Raw genomic sequence first — 22,188 nt, 5'->3', positions numbered from 1 at the left:
ATTTCATAAAATGGAGAATGGAAACGGGGAATGTGTCAAAGAGAAAACAACTCGACCAAAGAGCAGAAAACAGCTCAAGGACACCAATGGGTCAAAGTCGGGCTTTAGCTGGCCCCTAAACAAAAATGTATACTGGTTTAGAGAAAATGGACGTCACACTAAACTCAAACACATATAAATGAACTAAAATTAAAAAAACATATATGTACAAGACTAACAAAGGCCAGAGATTCATGCCTGAGGACAGGCGCAAAAATATGGCGGGGTTAAACATTTCATACATGTAATAGATACATACGAGGCTAAATATTAAACAAAAAGCAAAATGCACAAAGTGTTTTATCAATTCTGTTTAATAAACATGATAAAAGATGAAAACCTATTTTCAATATTGAGAATCTTAATTGAATACCTTGTTTCAAGTTTTATATGATAAACAAAAATGACTTCATCTCCTTTGTATACGTTTAACAAGATTATAAATAAAATTCCTCTGACCCTGAGCTATCCTGGAATCAAAGGTCAAGGTTTGCTGTCAATTTGACTCTTTATAACATAACAATCCTCTTAACAACCATGTACATACCGGTACATGGCAAGCAAGAGAGATTTGTACATGAATATATTGTTCATCAACTTTTTACATTGTATCTATCTATTTCCCATTAAATATAACTTTGAGTGAACTCACAAAAAATACCAACCCCTCCCAAACAGTAATAGTGGTATTTTGAAACAAGTCATTTGATTTTTTTTTCCCGACCGTGCAAGACCCTCATGGGTAGTCAAGGTCGTTAAAAACCACCCTCATCGTCATTTGATTTTCTTCCCTTTGTATGTAGGGGTATAAATATATTAATTTTTTAACAGAATACTCACTTTACTTGGAAAGTCTTCAAGAGCTTCTGACATTTCTGCTGCAAGTTGTCTCACTGTAGGAGGACCCGCTATTATTACACTGAACATATCTATGCCAGCCACAAGATCACTGACAATTCCCTGAATGTTCTTATCAAATTCTTCTGCCATGTCTGCCACATTTTTCATTTCAAATTCTTGGAATAAGTTAATATTGTACTGTGAATGTCCCTTGAAACAAATCCTTCCAGATAAGAAATCAACATTTTCATTGACCACACCCAAATGTAAGCGTGTATAGACTTCCTGTTGCATGTCTATGGTGATATTGTCACACAAGGGAGCTATCAAAGAAAAAATTCATACTTATTATTGTATAACCCAAACCCTGATATTTAAGTGGGGTTATAAGTATAGTTATCATATACATTCTTATGATACATGTTTTTTGTATAATTTGTTGTTAAAGATAAAGTGTAGGTTAGTTTAATGGAGGAAAGCAAGCAATTTTTGTATTACTGCAAACCAACTAATTTATGCGACCTGTTTATTTTTCGCGAGAAGAAAAAATAACGCGAATATATATCGTCTCAAAAATTTTAAATTTGGATCTTTTCTTGTCTAACTACATCAAGTAAATTTGAAAAAGGCGAAATTATATCACCACGAATAGGGATAGAAAGGGCTAAACGTGAAATAAAGTACCGCGAAAATAAGTTGGTTTACAGTAACTGAAAATTGTATTTAATGGAATAGGCTACTCTTTTGGTCAGCTGAACTTCATGAATGAGTGTCCACTGATTTGAGAATCTTGACAAGAAAGCAAGTGTTGTTGTGCTAAGCTTAACCAAACTGTAATTCGAAGCGTTGTATGGGAAAAGTTATATTATGTATATTATGACTCATCACTGTTGAGCTGCTGACCACATAGGCAGTCATTCTGTTTAGAAGTTTCAAAGAAAAGAAAAGTGAGAATAAAATATTTGTTAGAAAAACAGACAGACAAAAGGACAAATACAAATACCTTTCTGTTTCCTCAAACTTGGATCTTTAAAATTTACATTCTATATGTATTAGTATAATTAAACCTTACTTTAATATTAGAACAACTATCATAAATAACTGAAAGGTTTCATTCTAAATTTTGATGGGGTTTGCCTTGCTTACTATGAGTCAATGGCTGCATGTTCCTCAAAGTTGTAATTGGATTTTATATGATATATATGTTAAAACATTAATTATTGTTCATTATTTTCTGCTCTATTTTACAAAGCAAAAAAAAAGAATTTAATAATCCTTGATATAGTACATAACCTTCTATAAGATCCATCAGATTGGCCATTGTCACTCCAAATGATGCTCCAATAGAAGTGGATCCTACCATTTTCCTCCATTCTACAGTAGGAGATTTCAGCCTATATTCCATTGTGTCAGAGGAAAATGATCTACGTGAACGGCGATGTACTGTGATGTCCTCTATTCCCAGATGTTCAGGATTCAAGGAGTTTGGATTTCCATTACTGCTATCACTATTACAAAACATAAATTTAAAAAGTACAGTCAAATCATAAGCTTAATAAGTTAAATATCAACTATCCAAGTTCTAGTAGGTCGACCAAGGTTAAATACGAAGTCAATTTTGCAAATGCTTTAATTGGTGAGATATGCATGTGACATATTGTCAATCTTGTTCGTAAAATTGTGGTATAATACTTCTCCATATGTACAACACTCATATTGATGACAGAGTAACTAAACAAATGTAAGGGTGAAAAAGTAACTGTTAAGTCATTGAATTAGACTTATTACCATGATCAACATGATGGGTGCCACATATGGAACAGGATCTACTAATCCGCCCAGAGCACCTGCCGTCACCTTTGGTTTTTGGAGGGGTTGTGTTTTCTATTTCGTGTCAACATGTGTTTTAAATGTCTCTTTGGTTTCTTCCACCTCTTCTTTAACTCAATTTCTATCAAATAATAAGCTCATCAAACAAATAGCCTTATCAGTTGACCTGTGTATTGTCTTTATAATAAATTTACTATAAAAGGCTTAATCATTTTTTTACATGATGGGGATTCAATGTAAATATGTCCTGTGAAACTCAACAAAACCATATATATGTAGGGTGTTCTTTGATTCCAACATACTTGTGCATTAATGGCTTAATTGAGTCCTATGCACACATTTCTTGCTGTTTACTTCGTTCCAGTGATAAACTCAGTCTTAATAGAAACGTCTGGAGTAGTGACAAATACATGTAGTTAATTTATACCAAAAGTAAGTAAGTAAGCATTGGATGCATACTACATTTATAACAGGCTATGGAAAATGGTTCAAATTTGATAATCTCTCAATTACTAGAAAAAAATCTGAACCAAAAACTTTCAAATCCTGCCCCAATTATGAATGCAGTTTATGTATGTCTGATGGGTCTGAAATTTAATAAGGAAAACTAAATCTTATCAATGAGGAATTGTGCCTTCTGACAGCCTTCAACATAGTAGTAAAATCATCACTGAATGTAACTGTTAACAATGGTAAATTAAATTCTTTATTTGTATTAAGTGCAAAAAATAACATCTTTTTTCCATCATTAAAAGTAAATGAATCATTCACCTTTTTGCTGGAAATATAAGTTCTGCCTTTGGATGGGATTGGTATTGAAGTAAAGCCTCATATCTGACACTTTCATCTTCATCGTAAAGTGCTGAATTCAACATCACTCCAGCAACCTAAAATAACATAATTTTATCTTTAAAAAAACCAGATGCATTTGGGTCCGAGGTTATGTTTGAACAGAGCTTAATTTTATCAAACTTTTTTAACTTTATGAGGTCTCCATAGAATTTTATTTAACCCTGTCTTTAACCAGAATCAACACTCATGGCAATACATCCATTTAAAAGCCTACATCCTTCACTAAACCAGAATATCTGAAATGAAGTGCATTTTATATATCTGGTCAGGTCTTTTTAGGGGGTGATACAACTCCAAATCCTTTCAAACATTTGGTTCTAAGCATTAATGGTGAGGTTCAAGCAAAAAATGGCTTAAAATAAAGAAACTATTGGTTTGATCAATATTTTTGTACCTTTTCATCATGGTATTTTCGCAGGGCATGCAGACCAGCTCTTTTAATCCAAGGTGAGTTTGTACAGTTGATATGAGAAACAATATAATCATACGACACATCTATCCTTGCATTGCCTAACACCTCCAGTAAAACAACTTTCCATTGGTCGGCTTGAGTCTGTTCTGATTCTGTTTGGAGGGATCTTTTCTGTCTGTATGTCCAAGGATCTGTGAAATATAGGATGAAAAAGTACATTTTCAAGTAAATAGTTGTGCCTACTTAAACTATATTTTATATCCATTTTTTGTCTAAATATACTGTTTTAGTCTTCAAAACATTAAAATATACATTTTTAAATAAAGTTATTGGTGAATTCCTAAAGAAGACATAGAAAAAGTTCAGAGGACTATAATAGACCACTAAATGTGTCTTTGAAGAAAAATATGGTTCATAAATCAATAAAAATTGCATAAAACTAGAAAAGATTTTCTACAAGTTTTATCATTTGTTAATCAGAACAATTACATAGGATAACAAAATCACAGGGAATCAAATTCTCGTTTGGAATTGATGTGAATAAATGGAGATAAGGGTAATACATAAATGAGACAGTAACCTAACAACACAGAAGACATCTAGAGGTCGTGAAGTGTCAAATACTCATTAAAGGTTGGAGATTTATACCAGGCACCAAGTTTCCTCTACTGATTATAAAAACTTGCAAGTGTTCCACGGAAATCTGTGTCTTGCCTGCCATGGCGGCTGTCAGTGTAATGGTCTAATGTCGACTGCCAAAAATTTAGTCCAGTTAAATAAAAAAAATGAAAAATATTTTTCTGCAATTTCGCTCTGGATATTGTCTTTTGATCATGACAAGTATTTGTCCAATTTTCATATATTTCTATGAAGGTTTGGCAAAGTTATTGATGTCTAAAAAACTTTAACCTTAGACTGTATCTAAGTGTTAACTGCAAAAAATGGAAGCCCAATTTTCAGTTAATAAGGAAATATGAAAAAAAAATATTTTCAACATTTTTCTGTGGATACTATTTATTGATCATGAAAAACGTTATGTCCAAGTTTCATAAAATGTCATAGAAGGTTTGACAAAATTATTGATGTCTAAAAAACATTTTAACCCCTAACTGAACCTAAATGTTGATTACAGCAAATGCAACATTATAATCTATGTCTTGCTTCTATAAAAACTGATACAAATACATTGTACAAAAAACAAACAGCCTACCATGTATCCCCAGTAAATTATGTACTCTGGACACCATATGTAAACTTCTCTCATACTGTCCTGACTGGGAGAACTTGTTAGCAATAGAACCTAAAGCCAGCATGATCCTGTTATACAGATCGTCCTTATACAATTCCTTTGGGAAGACATCTTTTGTGTAAACTATCTCTTCCAAAGCTTTAACAATTTTCTGAAAAAAAAGATTAAAAAGTATCAGCTTATAAATTGCTTTTAGATTTTGTCCAAAATGTTCATAATGAAGTGGACAGGAACTGCCTACCCTTCAAGATAACCCAAGTTCAATCTTGTGTGACAAGTTACTTCCCCTGAGTGGTAGATATTTAGCCAGCCATAAGTGGTTGAGCTATGGAAGTACAGTCGGTTAGAGGACCCCAGTTCGAGGCAAGAATCATGCTATCCGGTTACGCTTATATTTTTGGTGGCTTTCATGTTGCTTCATGTTTTCTGTGTAGTGAATAGAGGCTAAGATTTTTTCTTGTTGATGTTTTTCTTTTGTTCATTGTGTTTTGTTATCCTTTACTTGATGTTTTTCTTTTAATTTCCTCTCAGTATTTTCTTACTCCCCCTTTTTATTCTATACCCATTTCCTAAATCTGAGTATAGTCTAATTCTGTCAGATTATTGTCTGCAAAATTTAAAAATCTTTACCTGACTAGGTGGTTTTGAGCTTCCTACTAAATGTGTTAAGAGCCTACTGATAAGGCTTGGATCAGGTCTGGGAACCAGTATGACTTTGTCTGCTAAGATGTCCTGTGTTGTGTTTGTGTCAAGAACACCAAAGGCATCCAGTACAATGGCAGGATCAACAGCTGTCATGTGTCTGTAATTATGACAAAAACATTTCTGAAATTGTCAAAATGGTGAACAAAACTAAAATTTGTAAGCTAAGGATCTAAATACAGTATGGATTGGCAGATATCCAATAGCAAACTATTTCTTTTCTCTACCAAACTTCTGTTTCTGTTAATATTCTTAATGACAGTATGTATTTTCACAAAACATTCCTTCTTATTGATTTCTTAAGTATTTTAAATTGTGTGGTCAATATAAAGGCAGCTCATTGTTGAAGAACATACACTTAGCTATAGTTGCTTACTTCTATGTAATTTAGTCTCTGGTGGAGAGTTGTCTCATAGGCAATCATACCACATCTTCATATTGTTCATATTAATTATTTAAATAATTATGACTCTACAGCCAAATAGACAGGTCTAATTACAAAATTTTACCAGCCTGGTACTGGTTGTCAAGCTATTTCCAATATTGACTAACTTGGGCCACATCACAGATACTGTTGAAAAGTAATTACACTAAATAAAGACAACCGACTGGGACTACCTTAATTTTTAAAACTGATTTACAGCTAGTTATAATTCATAATATTTAATAATAAAGAAACTAATCTGCTTTCAAAAATATTTCTTTCCTGCCAAAGGTTGTTGTTTTTCTCTGGGCAGTGGCTTCCTCAACCAATTAAAGCTGGCCAGCAAGATATAAACAATAGTGCTGAAAGTGGCTTTTAACACCAACAATCAATCAATCAATCAATCAAAAATATTCCAACAAACATGCAAAGTTCTATCCTCAGTATATTTTCATGGTCTAATTTCCAGAGACAGGCGTACAAAAAAAGTTACATTGTACCTTAGTTTTGAATTAACAAAAACAAAGTCAGCAATCTTGTTCAAATCTTCTGTCTTCAAATATCTGAGTATCTGTACTATCTTCTGGAAACAGTAACTGGCTTTAATCTTCTCATCTGGATAAAAAAAAACACAAAAAAACGATAATTTCATAGTACTATCTGCAGAAACTTAATCAGTACTTTTCATATTATAGGAAATATAAATAATTTTTTTCACTCAATAGAAAAAAGAAATAAATTTTTATAAAAATGTATTGTCTTTTTTTTGGTATCAATTATTAAAATTGCAATTTATGCATTTTTTTAAAATAAACAAAAGCATATGCTGCTACTGAAAATTTAACCTGGAACAGAGATGATGATGATGATGGATGGCTGCCTAATGTCCAGTGGCAAATTAATATGCATATTAAGGATGAGAACATGTTAATGTAATATGAAGATTTACTCTGCTTTGTACTAGACGGACACGTTGAGCCAGATTTTTAACGTGCTAGCTCACAAGGTAACAGTCCACAGGAAGACATGTCACCTTACCCTGACACATTATTCTGACTCCGAGCTGATGGAACAGAGATAGATTCAGTGTAATGTTTAAGTTTATACTTATTGTATCAATCTCTCTGATGTATTATCTTTCGTTTCTAAAAATGGATCTTTGATGTTTTGGACAAGAAAAACACTCAAAATCAATTCAAAAAAACATTTTAATAGGTTTTAATTTAATAAACATTGTTTATTGTATATAATAACCACTCCACACAATAACAATATTTTGAGACTCTTAAAAAAAATGGTCATATTGTGACCTGTATGTGACATTTTACAATAAATGTATGAAGAAAAACTAATACTGTAAACCAACTTATTTTCGCGAGCGATTTATTTTCAGGGGTGATTTATTTTCGTGACTTTCGTGAGTTTAAAAATAACACGAAGATAAATTGTCGCAAATTTGTTAAACTTTTGTCTTTTCTTATATAAGTAGGTCAAGAAATTCAGAAAATCGCGAAAATAAATCGCCGTGAAGTTGGCTATGAAGGGCTAAATGCGAAATAAAGTGTTGGCGGGTAGCCTGACCTCTCATTAAAAAGGACCTGAGACTTGTGACCTTTAAAAATGTTCAAAATCTTCTTTCTTAAATTTGCTTAAAAGTGACGTGGCAATCTGAGGCAATTTTTCAAAGTGACCTTGTGACCAAAGGAAGGTCCCTAATGGAGCCTCTTTGTGGCTTCTCTCTGTGAGTCCTGTTATATTTTCTTCTCTATCTTTATTGGTCCTACTACCTGTTCTTTCCTTCAGTTTGACACAGGTAACATTTCCTTTCACATACTGCCAAGCCTCTTTCACACTCATCTGTGGTAAACTCCTTCTAACCTAAAATTAAAATAACTATTCATAAATTTACAAAGTGCTTCCCTGGATTTATCTTCATTAGGATCACTCATACCTAAACATTTGAAATGTAATCAATTAAGATTGGAGTCAAGCGCACCTGCCCCATGCAGGATTAGAACTCACAACCTCAGTGTTGACAGGCTAGTGATACAGTAGTTCAACTACTTAAACCACTCGGCAATCAAGGCCCTGGTTTGTATTATAATGTTTATGTAGGGTACAAATGTGTTTCTTCTTCATTTTTCAATTGCTGATTTTGGAATATATGACCATTCAAAGAAAATAAACCTGACCTACATTTATCTATGCAAAGTTGCAGAAGTAGGGTCACAAAAGGGAATAACTATCATTGAGGATGGCTTCAGAACTAAGTCTTATATGTAAAACAACAAAATTGAAAGTCCTTTTTCGAACACAATGTTTTATAATATTATGAGCAACATGACAGGCGTCACATGTGGAGCAGGATCTGCTTACCCTTCCACAGCACCTGAGATCACCCCTAGTTTTTTGTGGGGTTTGTGTTGCTCAGTCTTTAGTTTTCTATGCTGTGTTTTGTGTACTATTGTTTGTCTATTGGTCTTTTCCTTTTTTAGCCATGGTCTTGTCTGTTTATTTTCGACATATGAGTTTGAATGTCCCTCTGGTATCTTTCGCCCCTCTTTTATAAGAGAGATCTTAATCATAACATATATGAAATAAATATTTGAAATTAAAAAACATCCACAATAGGTAAAAAATTAATGAGTCTAGGACTCATCTAGGTGCTTTTAAAAAGGAAAACATTTGTAACAAAAACACATTAGATATAAAAATAAGAAGATGTGGTATGATTGCCAACGAGACAATTCTTCACAACAGACCAAATGGCAAAGAAGTTTACAACTAAAGTTTACCGTAAGGACTTCATTTGTGTAAACTATATAAACAATAAATTCATTGCCCATGTAACTATGAGTACATTTATTTACAATTTCATTCATGATCATTTCCATTCCTGCTTGAAATATTTCCCACTAGATATTAGCATACAAAAATCAATTGACCAGCCTATCCTTGTGTTTAAGACACATAAAGAGTTTCTTGCACATTACTATTGTATGATAAAACACATAATTGTGAATCTGGACTATAGAAAACAAATATTCAAACAATTTCAAGAATAATTCCATTTCATGGTATTGCCAGTTTTTATTTGACTTATAATTTTTGAAAGCCCCCCAGATATCCTCCCTCACCTTTTTGCACTTTTCTATTTGTTGTAAAATACAAACCTTGTCTACTGAAATACTGCCAGTGTGTAGACCAACCTCTGACTTAGTGTGTACACTGTCATACTGGTTAGATAGATATTGTAGTCTCCCATGACTTCTGGCTGTCATTTCCGGAAACACTGTAACAAGATGAAATTAAAGATCATGAGACTTAAATGTCTATTGACAATAAAATGGTCACCCTCCTTTTTAAAATTTGACTTCTTTACTATCCAAAATTCAATCTCGGGTCCTTACATCTCAACAGCTAAATTTGCTTTGGAGATGGCCACAACTATCCAGCTTTAAGGCAAGGCCTACAGTTCACAAATTATCTGTGGAGAGGAGCACAACTCTCCAGCTATTAGCTATATAGGCAATGCCTATACAGTTCACAAATTAACATCTATTAGGTAATGCCTACAGTTCACAAATTAACAGCTATCAGGTAATGCCTTCAGTTCACAAATTAATAGCTACTGGGCAATGCCTATACTGTGAAAGTACTTTTATTCATGGGGTACCAATTTTCATGGTTTTCATGCATGGCTTAATCCTCGAATTTAAGAGTCAAATGAATTATAAAAAATGTTGTCTAAATCAAGACAGAAAAGGATTCCCATGTAGGTTTGACTACATGGATACTGGCATATAATCTAGAGAATACATCGAATATCACCAAAGGCATTTTGTACAGACAGAATTTTACCAATTTTTAAAATCTTTAAAAAATCTATACTGTGTGACTTCTAACTTTTTAATTTTTATAAAAAATTAATTTTGATCGAGGAAAGTCAGAGTTCTGGTGATGATACTTGTATGCGATGATGAAGTGTTCATTTTATCTCCTTATAATTCTCATACAAAAGAAATCATATTGGGCTTGCCTTTTTATTTCATTAGAAATAATTCTACAATTCAAAGTACATTTGTAGCAATTTAATGTAACTGATTTCTTAGAGTGACATGTTTATGGCCACAAATTTAAGTACCCACGAACATAGAACTTTTGCTCAAACCACGAAAATTGATACCCACGAATAATAGTACTTTCACAGTAGTTCACAAATTAAGAGCTATAAGGCAATGCCTACAGTTCACAAATTAACAGCTATTAGACAATGTCTACAGTTCACAAATTACCTATGTTTTTAATTACTGTTCCTTTAACTTTTCTCATCCCTTTTTCTGGATCAAAGCTAAAATATACAAATAAAACACAATTCATAAACAATTGTTGATTTCTCAAGCTCCCACTAGATCTCTGAAATTGTTTGAACATCATAATTTTTCTTAAAACATTTTTGTAGGTTTAATTTAAGGCTGTAAAATATTGAATTAGAAGATCAGTGAAGCAAACATATATTTTTTACACTTCAGTGATCACACTGGTTTGGACTAGAATTTTATTAGTATACTCTTGAATTGAAATCTACTCTCTTATTGTTTTCACTCTTTTTATTGGGTATGTAAATTTCCCTTGTTGTAAAATTCTTATATATACTAATACAAAGTTTTGTAAACTTTTGATTTGATATTGAGTTGAAATTCCCAACCTCCCACCTCTTTCTAAATTGTTTTCGCTTGTTAAAATTTAAAATTCAATAGGCAGACTTTTGCCAAAAATTGCTTATATATTTTTGTTATGTTTTATCACTTGTGTATTGATATCTTAATTGTACTGGTAATATTCAACTATTGAATACCACTAGGTATCCACCCTTACATCTGGGTGTTGGTTCACCTCACCCATTAAAAGTATTTATGACAGGCAATATAAGTTAAACATTTGACAAAGATACCAGCTGTACTGAAACTATTTAGAATAAAACAACCACCTTAAAAACTGATTTTATAAATTATTTATTTGTACTGAAACTGTCGCAACTCTCTCAAGCAAAGCTTATCTTAAGACTATTTTCTGTTTTGATGAACTTCCAGAAAGAACTATGCACCTAAATTGGTATCACAGTATTTACTACTGTAAATTCAGAAATTAATGCGTGCATTTATTATTGCGATTTTGTCATTTTAGACTAAAATGCGATTTTAATTTTTGCGATATTGAGAAAAATCCTGTTTAATTCATATAAAAAATTTCAAAATGCGAGTTTAAATTATTGCAATTATAATCCTGTCGCATTTTTCGCAATAATTAAAACATCGCAATAATTTCTGAATTTACAGTATTTACTAACCATTAATTATTGGTCATTTTTGGTTGTATTGACCGGTTAAAATGGATGTATGTCATCTATAAAGCAACTGCACAAAAACAAACATGTTAACTTTCAAATTGAGACCGGAGTATGTAATTTTTTGACTGGTTGCCTATTCTGTGGTAGGACATTTTAGTAATCGGTTAAGTAAGAGCAACAAAAAGAAGTGAATAAACTTATACCAGGCTTGAGAAAAGAAGAGAATAAACTCATCATACATACCAGGCTTACAATATTGTACACTCAAAATCTAACTTACAATTGGTTCAATTTGGGGAAATGATAAACTGTTTTCTGATGATTTTGTTGTGTATTAAAAAACATCAACCAGTTAATTTTTCCCAAAATTTGCACTGATAGCTTGACTTTACTTCTTTTAGTTGCTCCTTTTTGACCGACTACCAGAATGTCCTACCACAGAGAAGGTAACCTGTTGAAAACTTATATACTCTGGAGTCAAAGTCGGTAATATGCAAAATTGTCTATTGTGTGCTTAAATAAGTTGATTTCTTATTGTAAGATAAGATAAGATAAGATAAGATTATGGTATGTTTTGACCTCTTTAAAATATGAAATCCACAAGTTTTTCATTGGTCTATATATTACTCACCCAGATGGAGCCTTTGGAGATATGAATTCTTCATCCACTTCCACACTCTGTATAATTCTGAGGGCTTCATGATACTGAAGGATCTGAAATACAAGGTCAGATAAAGACAATTCTCTAATTCTTAGCTGATATATCCTTTTCCTGACCCATTGATTATTTTTCATTTGATGTCAGTTTTTCATTTGTCTAAATTTTTATTATTCAATAATTGCTTTCCCATGAATTTCCTATTGTGACGTCACGAAAAAAGGTGACCATGCCTGATGACGATAAATTGAAAGAACAAATAATTTTGCAGATCATTGGAAAAGAAGAATTAAATTTGTCTGCATATCGTCTAAAAATCATAAAATAAACTAATTCTACAACCAAATCTCATGAGATATGATATTTCTCCACTCTCGACAGTTAAATTTTAAAGATCTAAAATGCTTAGTGAGCCTTGCGTTTTAAATTTGAAAATTGAACTGTCTTAAGTGGAAAAATATCCTATCACACTCGATGCAGTGGTAGAATCCATATTCATCCTTACTTATCAACTTATGGAGGATTTTTTACAAGTCTATACCACTTATCTAAATCGGTCAGTCTTAAAAAGTAAAAAATGATCTAAACACCAGATTCACCATGACAAAAAAAATTTAAAAAGTGACAAAAACAACCACTTGTATTCCTTTGAAAGAAATTATTAACATAATAAATAGTTTTACAAATACTTCAATCATCCAACAAGACATTGTTTAAAAACTTTGCTATTTACCCTCCTAAATTGTCTTATCTAAATACGAAATATACATTTTGCAAAGTAGATAATATATTTTAGAAATACCTTCTGACATTTCCCACCAGCATTTCCAACTGGATGTCCATCCCTGATTTTAGTAAATTCCAATCCATCTTTTGTCTTTATGACAGTGTATGTTGAGTTATGTAGACCTAAGTTAAATGTAAACATCCGTTTAATATGGGATCATACAACAGTATCTGAGGCCAAAAAAACATATATATCTGTTTAAGGTTACATACTTTAAAAAAATAGGGTAGGTAGGTCGGCATTTCCATTTTATTTATTTTTTTCATTTTGTTTTTTGTGACATGATTTTGAGTCATGTGGTTTCATCTTGTCGTGGTCAGAGTTGATCATGGGCCAATTTTACCCATTATTTCAATGATTGGATTATTTTCCTTGATTATTGGTTGGAAAAAAATGGCGGCAAAGTGTTTATTTCATCACACGAGTCGCGAATTTCCTTAAAAAGCTGTCATGTGAACATCGGGATGTATCAGGCAATTGATTTATATTATTATTGGCAACACTTACTTCACTTTTGACATGAGTTGAGTTTATTTTTTACTTTACGACGGAAATAAAATGACTTAGGGTCGGCGCTCAAAGGTAGGGTAGGTCGGGTAACCGTTAACAGACATATATTTTTTTTTGGCCTGATGAATCCAATTGGAGGTAAGCACTCAGGTGGTAAAGTCTGGTTAATTTTTGCCATAAATCTTAATAGATTCATACCTTATATCTGAATTTCAATTTTTTATTCTAATTCATAAATTCAGTGGTTGTCATTTGTTGCTGTATATCATATTTGTTTTTCGTTTATTGTTTTTTTCAGAAACCAGGTGATTAGTTTTCTCTTTTGAATTGTTTTACATTGTCATTTCAGGGCCTGTTACAGCTTGCTATGAGGTATGTGTTTTGCTCACTGTTTAAGAATGTAGTGACCTCTAGTTGCTAACTTCTATGTCATTTGATCTTTGATGAAGGAGTTGTCTCATTGGCAATCATACCACATCTTCTTATTTTAATAATGACTTTTTGTAAGAGATAAGCTAGTTATCATATCAATCTTAGTCTACTTCCTTCACTGAAATTTTCTCCGGCCCCGAAAAAAATTTTGAGTGGACTTTGCGAATCGATACAAGCTGATCCCTTTTACAGCTAGTGTGTGAAAATAAAATGGAAGGGACAACTAATGAAGAGTTCAACATTTTATAATGTTAACATGTCAGACAACTATGTGCAACACTGTTCCTGTCCATACCCCACTCCTTTGTCATATCATGTAACAAAGTTTGTTTACCTTCATGTCCTGTTTCTTTAGCATAATAAATCTTCTCCTTCTCTGTGACATCAGATACCTAGAAATAAAATGTTTTTCCTTTATCATTTTTCATACTATTAATATTAAATTTAAATGGAACTATAAACAACTGTCATACAAGTGGGAGGTTTACCTAGAGCTATAAAACCAGGTTTAACCCACCATTTTCTTTAGAAAATGCCTGTATATATCAAGTCAAAAAATAATGCAAATTTAAAACAGAAAGAGATATCTTTAACAAGTAGTTTTTCATAGTGTTACTTATAGGCCTTTTAGTAAGGCACCAAAATGAAGGCTGATATAACATACTTGAAGCACACAATCAATTAGAAAATCCAAAAAATGGGTTTAAGTGCTTTTTCATGTGTTAAAGACAGAAAACATATTGCCCTTCTATTTTCATAGAAGCATAAAAATACAAAATGGATGGCAAATGCCCTAAAAAATTCTATTTAAATACAAGAAGATGTGGTTTGAGTGCCAATGAGACAACTCTCCATCCAAGTCACAATTAGTAAAAGTAAAACATCATAGGTCAAAGTACAGCCTTCAACACGGAGCCTAGGCTCACACCTAACAGCAAGCTATAAAGGGCCCCAAAAATGACTAGTGTAAAACCATTCGAACAGGAAAACCAACTTACCTTTTCTATGATATCTAGTTTTGCTGATAAGAGAGAAGCAAGACCTTTCTTTGTGGCTAAGACATGGTCATCTTCATCAGATGGATAATAAACCTTGAGAATTTTCCCATAACTTGTTATCTCAAAGGAAAACCTGAAAATAATCAATTGTACAAAATATTAGATTCTAGTATAATAAGCAACCGCAAGAAGGTATTTGTATAAATTACTGTAAATTCTGAAATTTAAATCAGGTTTTAATCACAGCAAGAGAAAAGGTGTTGCAAAAAAAAACTTGTATTTCAAATTTTGATAGCATTTTTTTAATGTATAATTTACTGAAATCACAATAATTGATCTCACATTTTATTCTGTTCTTCAAAATTCTCAATAATAAATGTATGCAAAAATTTCTAAATTAAATGTAGATTGGACTTATTCATGTCAAAACACAATAGAAAAAAAGGCAACTGTTAAATAATGTGGCTCCAACATAGTCTTATCTGACCTGTGACTTTTGGGGGTTTGGTATGCTACCTTGAGAACTGATCAATTTGCCAAATGCAGAAAATATCACTCAACTATTAGCAGAGTACATAGAGGAAACAAACCGTTTTAGTGGATAATTTAATACAATTTTTTTGAATTTTTCATGTCATTTCAATTATCTGCTTAACCAATTTTTTTTTTTATTTTTTTTTTTTTTTTTTTTTTTTTTTTTTAGTACATTTTTTCTTTAATATTTTTTAAAAAAGCGCCACCTAAAATATCTAAGTACAAAGGAGAAACTACATAAGTGATTATAATTTTACAAGAGAGGATAATTTACAAGAGAGATTACCCTGTCATCACGACAAAGATTGAAGAACTGATGTCTCATTTTTAAAAAAGGACCTGTGAGCTTTAAAAATGTTAGAATCAAATCAGATTGTCATGTTAACCTTTTATGCCTGTGTGGGTTGCTCATCCAATTTGTCAATAGAAGGAACTATAAACAACTGACATACAAGTGGTAGTCTAAGCTAGCTATAAAACCGGCTGTATCCCACCTATTTCTTTGGAAAATACCTGTACAATGCAAGTCAGGAATATGACATCTGTTTTCCATCCATTCTAATTGGTTGATAAAATAATTTTCTAAAGTTTGAATTTGTCACTTTAGTTGAATTAGTTATAAGTATTAACATCAGTTTCAGTTCATATTTTTTTTTTGTAACTTGGCAATGGCATCCCCCTTTTTTTCTTCATGCAATGTGGAAGTCCAAATAATTATATGTGTTGGGACATTTTTTTTAACTTTATGTTCAATGCTTATTTGTTTGTACTCCCAAAAGGCGAGATTAATTTGTTAGTTCTTTATGATAATCCGGTCCCAAAAAATGGTTTGTGCGAAAGGCAAAAATTCCTTCCTCAAGCCCCTATGGATGTCTATGCCGATTCCGTCGAAATATTAAGTTTCTCAAGTAAGACTTTTCGTATGATCTTGGTAACGCATTTACTTTTACAATAGGTATCAAACAGTCAAATATGAAGTGGTACTTAAGTTTTAGCCTCTCACTTTCAGAGGAAATAATTTCGCGGCAATTTAATAACTGGGCCAAAATCGGATACGGAGATTCTATCCGGAAAACCTTAAATCAGTAAAAACAGCATTGTTTAATCCAATAATGCTTTACTTAAGAGTCGGTACATTTTAACATACAAACATAAGCTCTTATTGGCATTCGGTTCAGTTTTTATCCCATGGACGAAATTTTGCATATACAAGCTATCATCGTCCTAGTCAATTCAAATATGTAATAAAATAACATGTCGCTGCCTGGTGCAACTTATAGATATAAATGGGGTCGAAATTTTTGGATTTTTACATCAATTTTCTGAAGTAGATTGCCAATGAGACTACTGTCAATGGAAAAAAAAACAAGTATACAAATCCTTGGGTAGACAGCAACCCGGCAACAATAACCCTAAAAAGAGGTACTTACCACTTTGCCAAATCCATATCATGTCCTCGAACATCTGCAAAAGATAACAAAGATAAGCTTTAAATAAATATATAAGCATTGATGCTTATATGTCTTATATACAATTAAGCAATATAATTTCTACGACTAATACATGTAAAAAGGTAATTCTAATAAATAAAATTTCATCAGGCCTTTCGACAACAGATCTAAATAAAAATTTCAGATTTATACTTCGAATTCTCGTTTAAAGAAAAGGGTTTAGATGAACAAAACAAGTTTAAAAAGACAGGTATGGACAAGAGTACAACATCGCACTGACGGGTCGAAAATTTGAGGGCTCTGTGTGGATTTTTTTTTTTTTTTTGTAGATGCTGTTGATAAACTTGGTCAGACAGAGGGTTATCTACTACTAGGGTTTTTATAACAACCTTGGCTACCCATGAAGGTCTCGCAAGGTCGGTAGGATTATTTGACAGATTTTTATTTGGTTTTTAAATGTTTTACTGTGGGAATTACTAAAAATAGTTGTTGATACGAGCTTGCAGGATGAGTCAATGACTTGGTAGTAAATTCAATTATGCTTTATACTTTATAACGACCCCCATTACTTGTTCATTGTTCCATCTACAAACTTTGTAAATCTACTATACGGTTTATAGTATGTCATAAATCAAATTTGAGAGTATTTGTATTTTTTGGGCGTGAAGTCGGCAGTAAATGTCGCACTTTGTGATTTTCGCATAATTCTTATTGAAAAAAAATAATATAGATATTAAAAACTGTGAACTGTTATCCTTTTTTCAATATAACCTTTACGTCAAGCTACTTACCTGGGTGCGATGCTTCTTCGAAATGAAAATTGTCAATTTTAAGAAGCAGTTCTTGGAATCCGTCGGCTTCTTTTATGTTTATTAAGCTAATCTGAAAATAAACAATATCATTTTACATTATTTTATGTAAAAATGTCTGCTTCACTTTTTCTTCCTTTTCTTTGCTTTTCATGTTGCATTTTCTTTCTATTTATTGTCTTCATTCTTTGGTCTTTACATATAATGTAACTTCTTTTGTAATGCGCACCTTCTTTCTATGTCTGTGCAATTTGACTGTGGCTTATCGGCTGTTATATTGACGTGCATACAAATTAACCATATCATACACAAATCCTGTGCTCACGATATGTATTCTGAAGTTCTCGGCATCTTAAAAATCTATAGAAATAATTATTATGTAATATGTAAGGTTCATCTTTCAAAGTTTGAGATTTCATATTTTGAATTCAGTTGAAAATCTGCGCGATATAAGATTTTGGGATAGGCGGAGCTGACAAGCATGTGTCATACCAAGCATGTTTATAGAATGAACAGTTTTTCTTTTTTTTATCCATAATCAGTTTTGATTTTACAGCGACAATCGACTGGTGATAACTTATCTTAAATCAGAACAAGTAGTATGTCTCAGGTGAAATCGAACAAGTTTGAGAATTGTCCTTCAAATCTTTCTTTCCGGATCAATAGCCATATTGATAAAGATTATACTCATACTGTTGTTGTATCATCATTGCGACTGGTATTTTTGGGGATTAACATCGATTCGCTAATTCATGATTATAATCAAGTCTCTTTCATTTTGGCACTAAAATTGTGCACCGTATGGTCTATGATAATATGATCATTCTCCCTGTACTTTTAAAGACCTTGCTGTATAAAATTAGCTATGAAGTTCAGCCACAAATGGTAGAGAGAACGATGGCATGATTTATTATCAACAGGTTACGTACTTTGAACTTGCCATCACTTCCTGTGAGCGTTCATCGATAGTTTTTTTATTCGTAATTGTTTTAATTTGTGCTTTTACTGCACTGGTTAAGTTGCACGTCCTTTTGTAAACATTTGGTAGTCGGCCAATAGAGACTAAACAGGGGAGGGTTGAGATTTAAAGCTAATGTATCCCCGCCTTATAATCATGCGGGTGCCCCAAATTAGGTACCTCGATAGTGACGGTCTTTTGTCCCATCTTAATGTGTTTTTTTTTTTTTTATTTTATGGTATTTTGTTTTATAATATCAGTTCATTTATAGTTTGTGTTAGATTTATTAACTACCTTTCTAGATTCTTGGCTATAAAAATATATAGCTGCTGTATATTGTCGAGGACCGTATGATGACATCTAAATGCATTTTGTGTTGGTGTCTATAAAACGTATACCCACACTTCTTTCTAATTTTTATATACAACAATTACAGTGGCGTATCCACTGGAAAGTAAATTGCAAGCAGGGTTGTTCCAGAAGCTGAACAATAATAGTAAAATTTTCATTGAAAAAAACCAGTTTACAAAATAATTTGCAAGCACATGCATGCTATACTGGTGCTACGCCACTGAATAATTGTTTATCTGGACTGTCGAGGATAATGCCAGGCAATAGGTTGAACACGAGAAAGAAGACATAGATACTCTTTCCGAATAGATTAAGGCTGTGGGGTCATTAATACAAATAAGAATTTAAAAACTGAATGGGTCTATGAATACCTATGCTACATCAATCTTTAAAAGACCCAAATGTTGCAAAACACCTGTTCTACCTCAATGACAAATATGTTGTTTCCCGAAAGATAAAGTCCAAACAATATCCTTTTCGTGTGTAAATCACATTACATAAACTGCTTGATACATGAATTAGGTATATTGAAAATTCACTTGGAAACCCAACATATACCCCCATGACACTTACCAAGGAGGAAATCCTGGATAATCATGAGTCTGTTTTATGTTTTATGGATTTTCAACCAAAGATGAAGAACTGGATCTTCTTTCACTGTATTGGATACCTTAACTACATAAGTGGCCTTACAAACACCGTTATATTGCTGGGTTTTCCAAGTGCTCTACGATACTAAAAAATTCCAAAGATCTTTTAGTGTACATCCAATCTAAGACTCTTTCCTCTTGGAATAGTTTTAAAACATTTGACACTTCTACACTTTACACAAGTATTCCCCATTTCAAACTAAAAGACAAATTGAATGAGTTGGTCCTGCTTTGTTTCATTAATAAGAATGGCCAACGTAGATACAAGTTTCTTGTCCTAAGGAGGGATAATTCGTACTTTGTAAAAAAATCACTCTGATTCAAACAAAAAATTCTCTCAAAACTGATATTATCAAGATGCTTGATTTCTTGAATGATAACATATTTCTAACATTTGGGGGGGGGGGGGGGGGGCGTGTTTTTAAAAAAACAATCAGCATTCCCATTAAAACCAACTGTGCTCCTCTTCATGCCGACTTGTTCCTTTATTCATATGAGGCTGACTTCATACAGGAACTTCTTAGGAAGAACAAAAAGAAGTTAGGCATATCCTTAATCCCTTCTTTTCGCTATATAGATGGTGTTCTCTCACTAAATAATTCAAAATTTGGTGACTATGTTGAACGCATCTATCCCATCGAATCTGAGATAAAGGATAAAACAGACCAAGTTAAGTCAGCCTCATATCTTCACTTACATCTAGAAATTCACAATGAGGGTCGGTTGAACACAAAACTTTACGACAAAAGAAATGATTTCAGCTTCCCAATTGTGAACTTTCCATTTCTATGTAGCAACATTCAAGTAGCACCTGCATACGGAGTTTATATATCCAATTTGATACGATATTCCAGGACTTGTATTATGGAATATTCGTTTCACAGATGATCCAATTGTCGTAACTATAATCCCGTCCCCTTTCCCCAGAATGTGACCTACCGAATTAGACTTATCAACGGGTTGTACTAAAATGAGCAACACGACGGGTGCAACATGTGGAGCAGGATCTGCTTACCTTTCCGAAGCACCTGAGATTACCCCCAGTTTTGGTGGGGTTCTTGTTGCTCAGTCTTTAGTTTTCTATGTTGTGTTTTGTGCACTGTTGTTTATTTGTCTTTTTCTTTTTAGCCATGGCCTTGTCATATTCATTATCATTCGCCTCTCTTTTATAGTAGTCCTCAGTGATAGAGGTCTGTGTGAAATTGTTTTAAAATGAGTCGCCGAAATGTGTTCTTCAATACCAATAGTATGTTTTTATAATAGATTCTGGTTGGACCAGATGTATGCAAGTTTCCAGCAAACCGCCCACCACACATTATTTATCACACACGTCACTATTTTTAACGTCGGGTAGGGGAGTTTTACAGTTAAAACACATATTTTGATAGGGTATTTTTTTCAGAGAGAGAGGCGAAGGATGTCAAAGGAACATTCAAACTCATAAGTCGAAAATAAACTGACAACGCCATTGCTAAAAAAAGAAAATTGTCAGTGAGGTGGTGGATTTTTTGTTCTATGAAATTTGATTGGAACATTTTTCAACTTTTCGCTTGAAACCTACGATTTTTCCTCTTTCCTCTTTTTCTCAATATAGTTAAAATTCAGGAGTCGTTTTCACAAAAAAACTTACGACTAAGATTGATCGTAAGTCATGAACAATTCAGTATACTTACGATCAATCTTAGTCGTAAGTATTTTCGTGAAACAGACTCCAGACTTATATTAACTCGCGCGCTCGTACATATAAGGTTATGGAGATAACGAAAACAGAGGTCTATTTTTTAATTAGATTGACTTTTTCTTTTCCGACGAACGCCCAAAAATCAATATAGATTATTGAAAGGACAAATATTCGAATGCAATATAAACAAACATTTATATATTAAGTCCATATTAGAAATACATACCTTTGATTTGATATCAAACGTTCCTATCTCTGGAATTGTTGTCGTAGATTCAAAGTTATAATCATACTTGTATCCAAGCTTAAAGTTCAAGAAATTCCCATTATTAACTTTAGCCATGGACACCGTGGTCCATATTGATATGAAGGACCATATTAGATGGTCCATCATGTCTCCGAGAAGACTTCAAATATTTATTCCGATAAATTTATAACATGGACATCTCCAATGTATGACACACGGTGAACATTTGGCAGCGTTTATATATCACAGTCTGATTATCTTAAGCTTTAGAACTTAAATATCATTTCTTTAAAACAACACAACTGCATGTACAAACTGCAATTTCAAATGCTTTTAAAAGAATCTAAATCGATGATTGTGTCTGCTTCCCGCTTAATTTATCAGAAAAAAAGGGTGGAAATCTCAAAATAACTATAATATGAAA

At 32.6% G+C, this 22,188-nt stretch overlaps 2 protein-coding genes across 2 annotated transcripts in view; both read right to left on the bottom strand.

Moving 5' to 3' along the window:
* LOC127719280 (uncharacterized) overlaps window positions 1–3,592 on the bottom strand; it is a 36,011-nt gene extending 32,419 nt beyond the window's left edge. The window contains exons 1-3 of the mRNA XM_052225295.1: window positions 3,481–3,592; window positions 2,173–2,387; window positions 880–1,202 (exon numbers count right to left, since the gene is read on the bottom strand). Coding sequence (XP_052081255.1) covers window positions 880–1,202; window positions 2,173–2,387; window positions 3,481–3,584 — 642 coding nt within the window. The 5' untranslated portion in view covers window positions 3,585–3,592. The remainder of the gene's footprint in view (window positions 1–879; window positions 1,203–2,172; window positions 2,388–3,480) is intronic.
* Window positions 3,593–5,822: 2,230 nt separating this feature from the next.
* On the bottom strand, window positions 5,823–21,964 carry LOC127719279 (uncharacterized). Its single transcript, XM_052225294.1, has 12 exons — window positions 21,744–21,964; window positions 17,860–17,950; window positions 17,048–17,081; window positions 15,084–15,216; window positions 14,420–14,477; window positions 13,159–13,265; window positions 12,330–12,412; window positions 10,644–10,699; window positions 9,522–9,640; window positions 8,136–8,226; window positions 6,849–6,963; window positions 5,823–6,024 (listed from the first exon to the last, which is right to left on the bottom strand). Exons 1-12 carry the CDS (start codon window positions 21,909–21,911, stop codon window positions 5,823–5,825), a joined length of 1,257 nt encoding a protein of 418 aa, XP_052081254.1. The 5' UTR covers window positions 21,912–21,964.
* Between the last annotated feature and the right edge of the window lie 224 nt (window positions 21,965–22,188).

This window comes from Mytilus californianus, unplaced genomic scaffold (genome assembly GCF_021869535.1).
Source record: "Mytilus californianus isolate M0D057914Y unplaced genomic scaffold, xbMytCali1.0.p SCAF_11, whole genome shotgun sequence".
Taxonomy (NCBI): Eukaryota; Metazoa; Mollusca; class Bivalvia; order Mytilida; family Mytilidae; genus Mytilus; species Mytilus californianus.
This window is presented reverse-complemented; position numbering and strand designations above follow the sequence as displayed.

Bases quoted from the DNA above. Each gene is read 5' to 3' on its own strand.
- LOC127719279 (XM_052225294.1), bottom strand. From the start codon at position 21,911: ATGATGGACCATCTAATATGGTCCTTCATATCAATATGGACCACGGTG. The intron at 10,700-12,329 runs GTGAGTAATATA...TGTATATTTTAG, and splicing joins TCTCCAAAGGCTCCATCTGG to CTTTGATCCAGAAAAAGGGA. The intron at 8,227-9,521 runs GTTTGTATTTTA...TTTTAATTTTAG, and splicing joins GCAGTATTTCAGTAGACAAG to GTTAGAAGGAGTTTACCACA.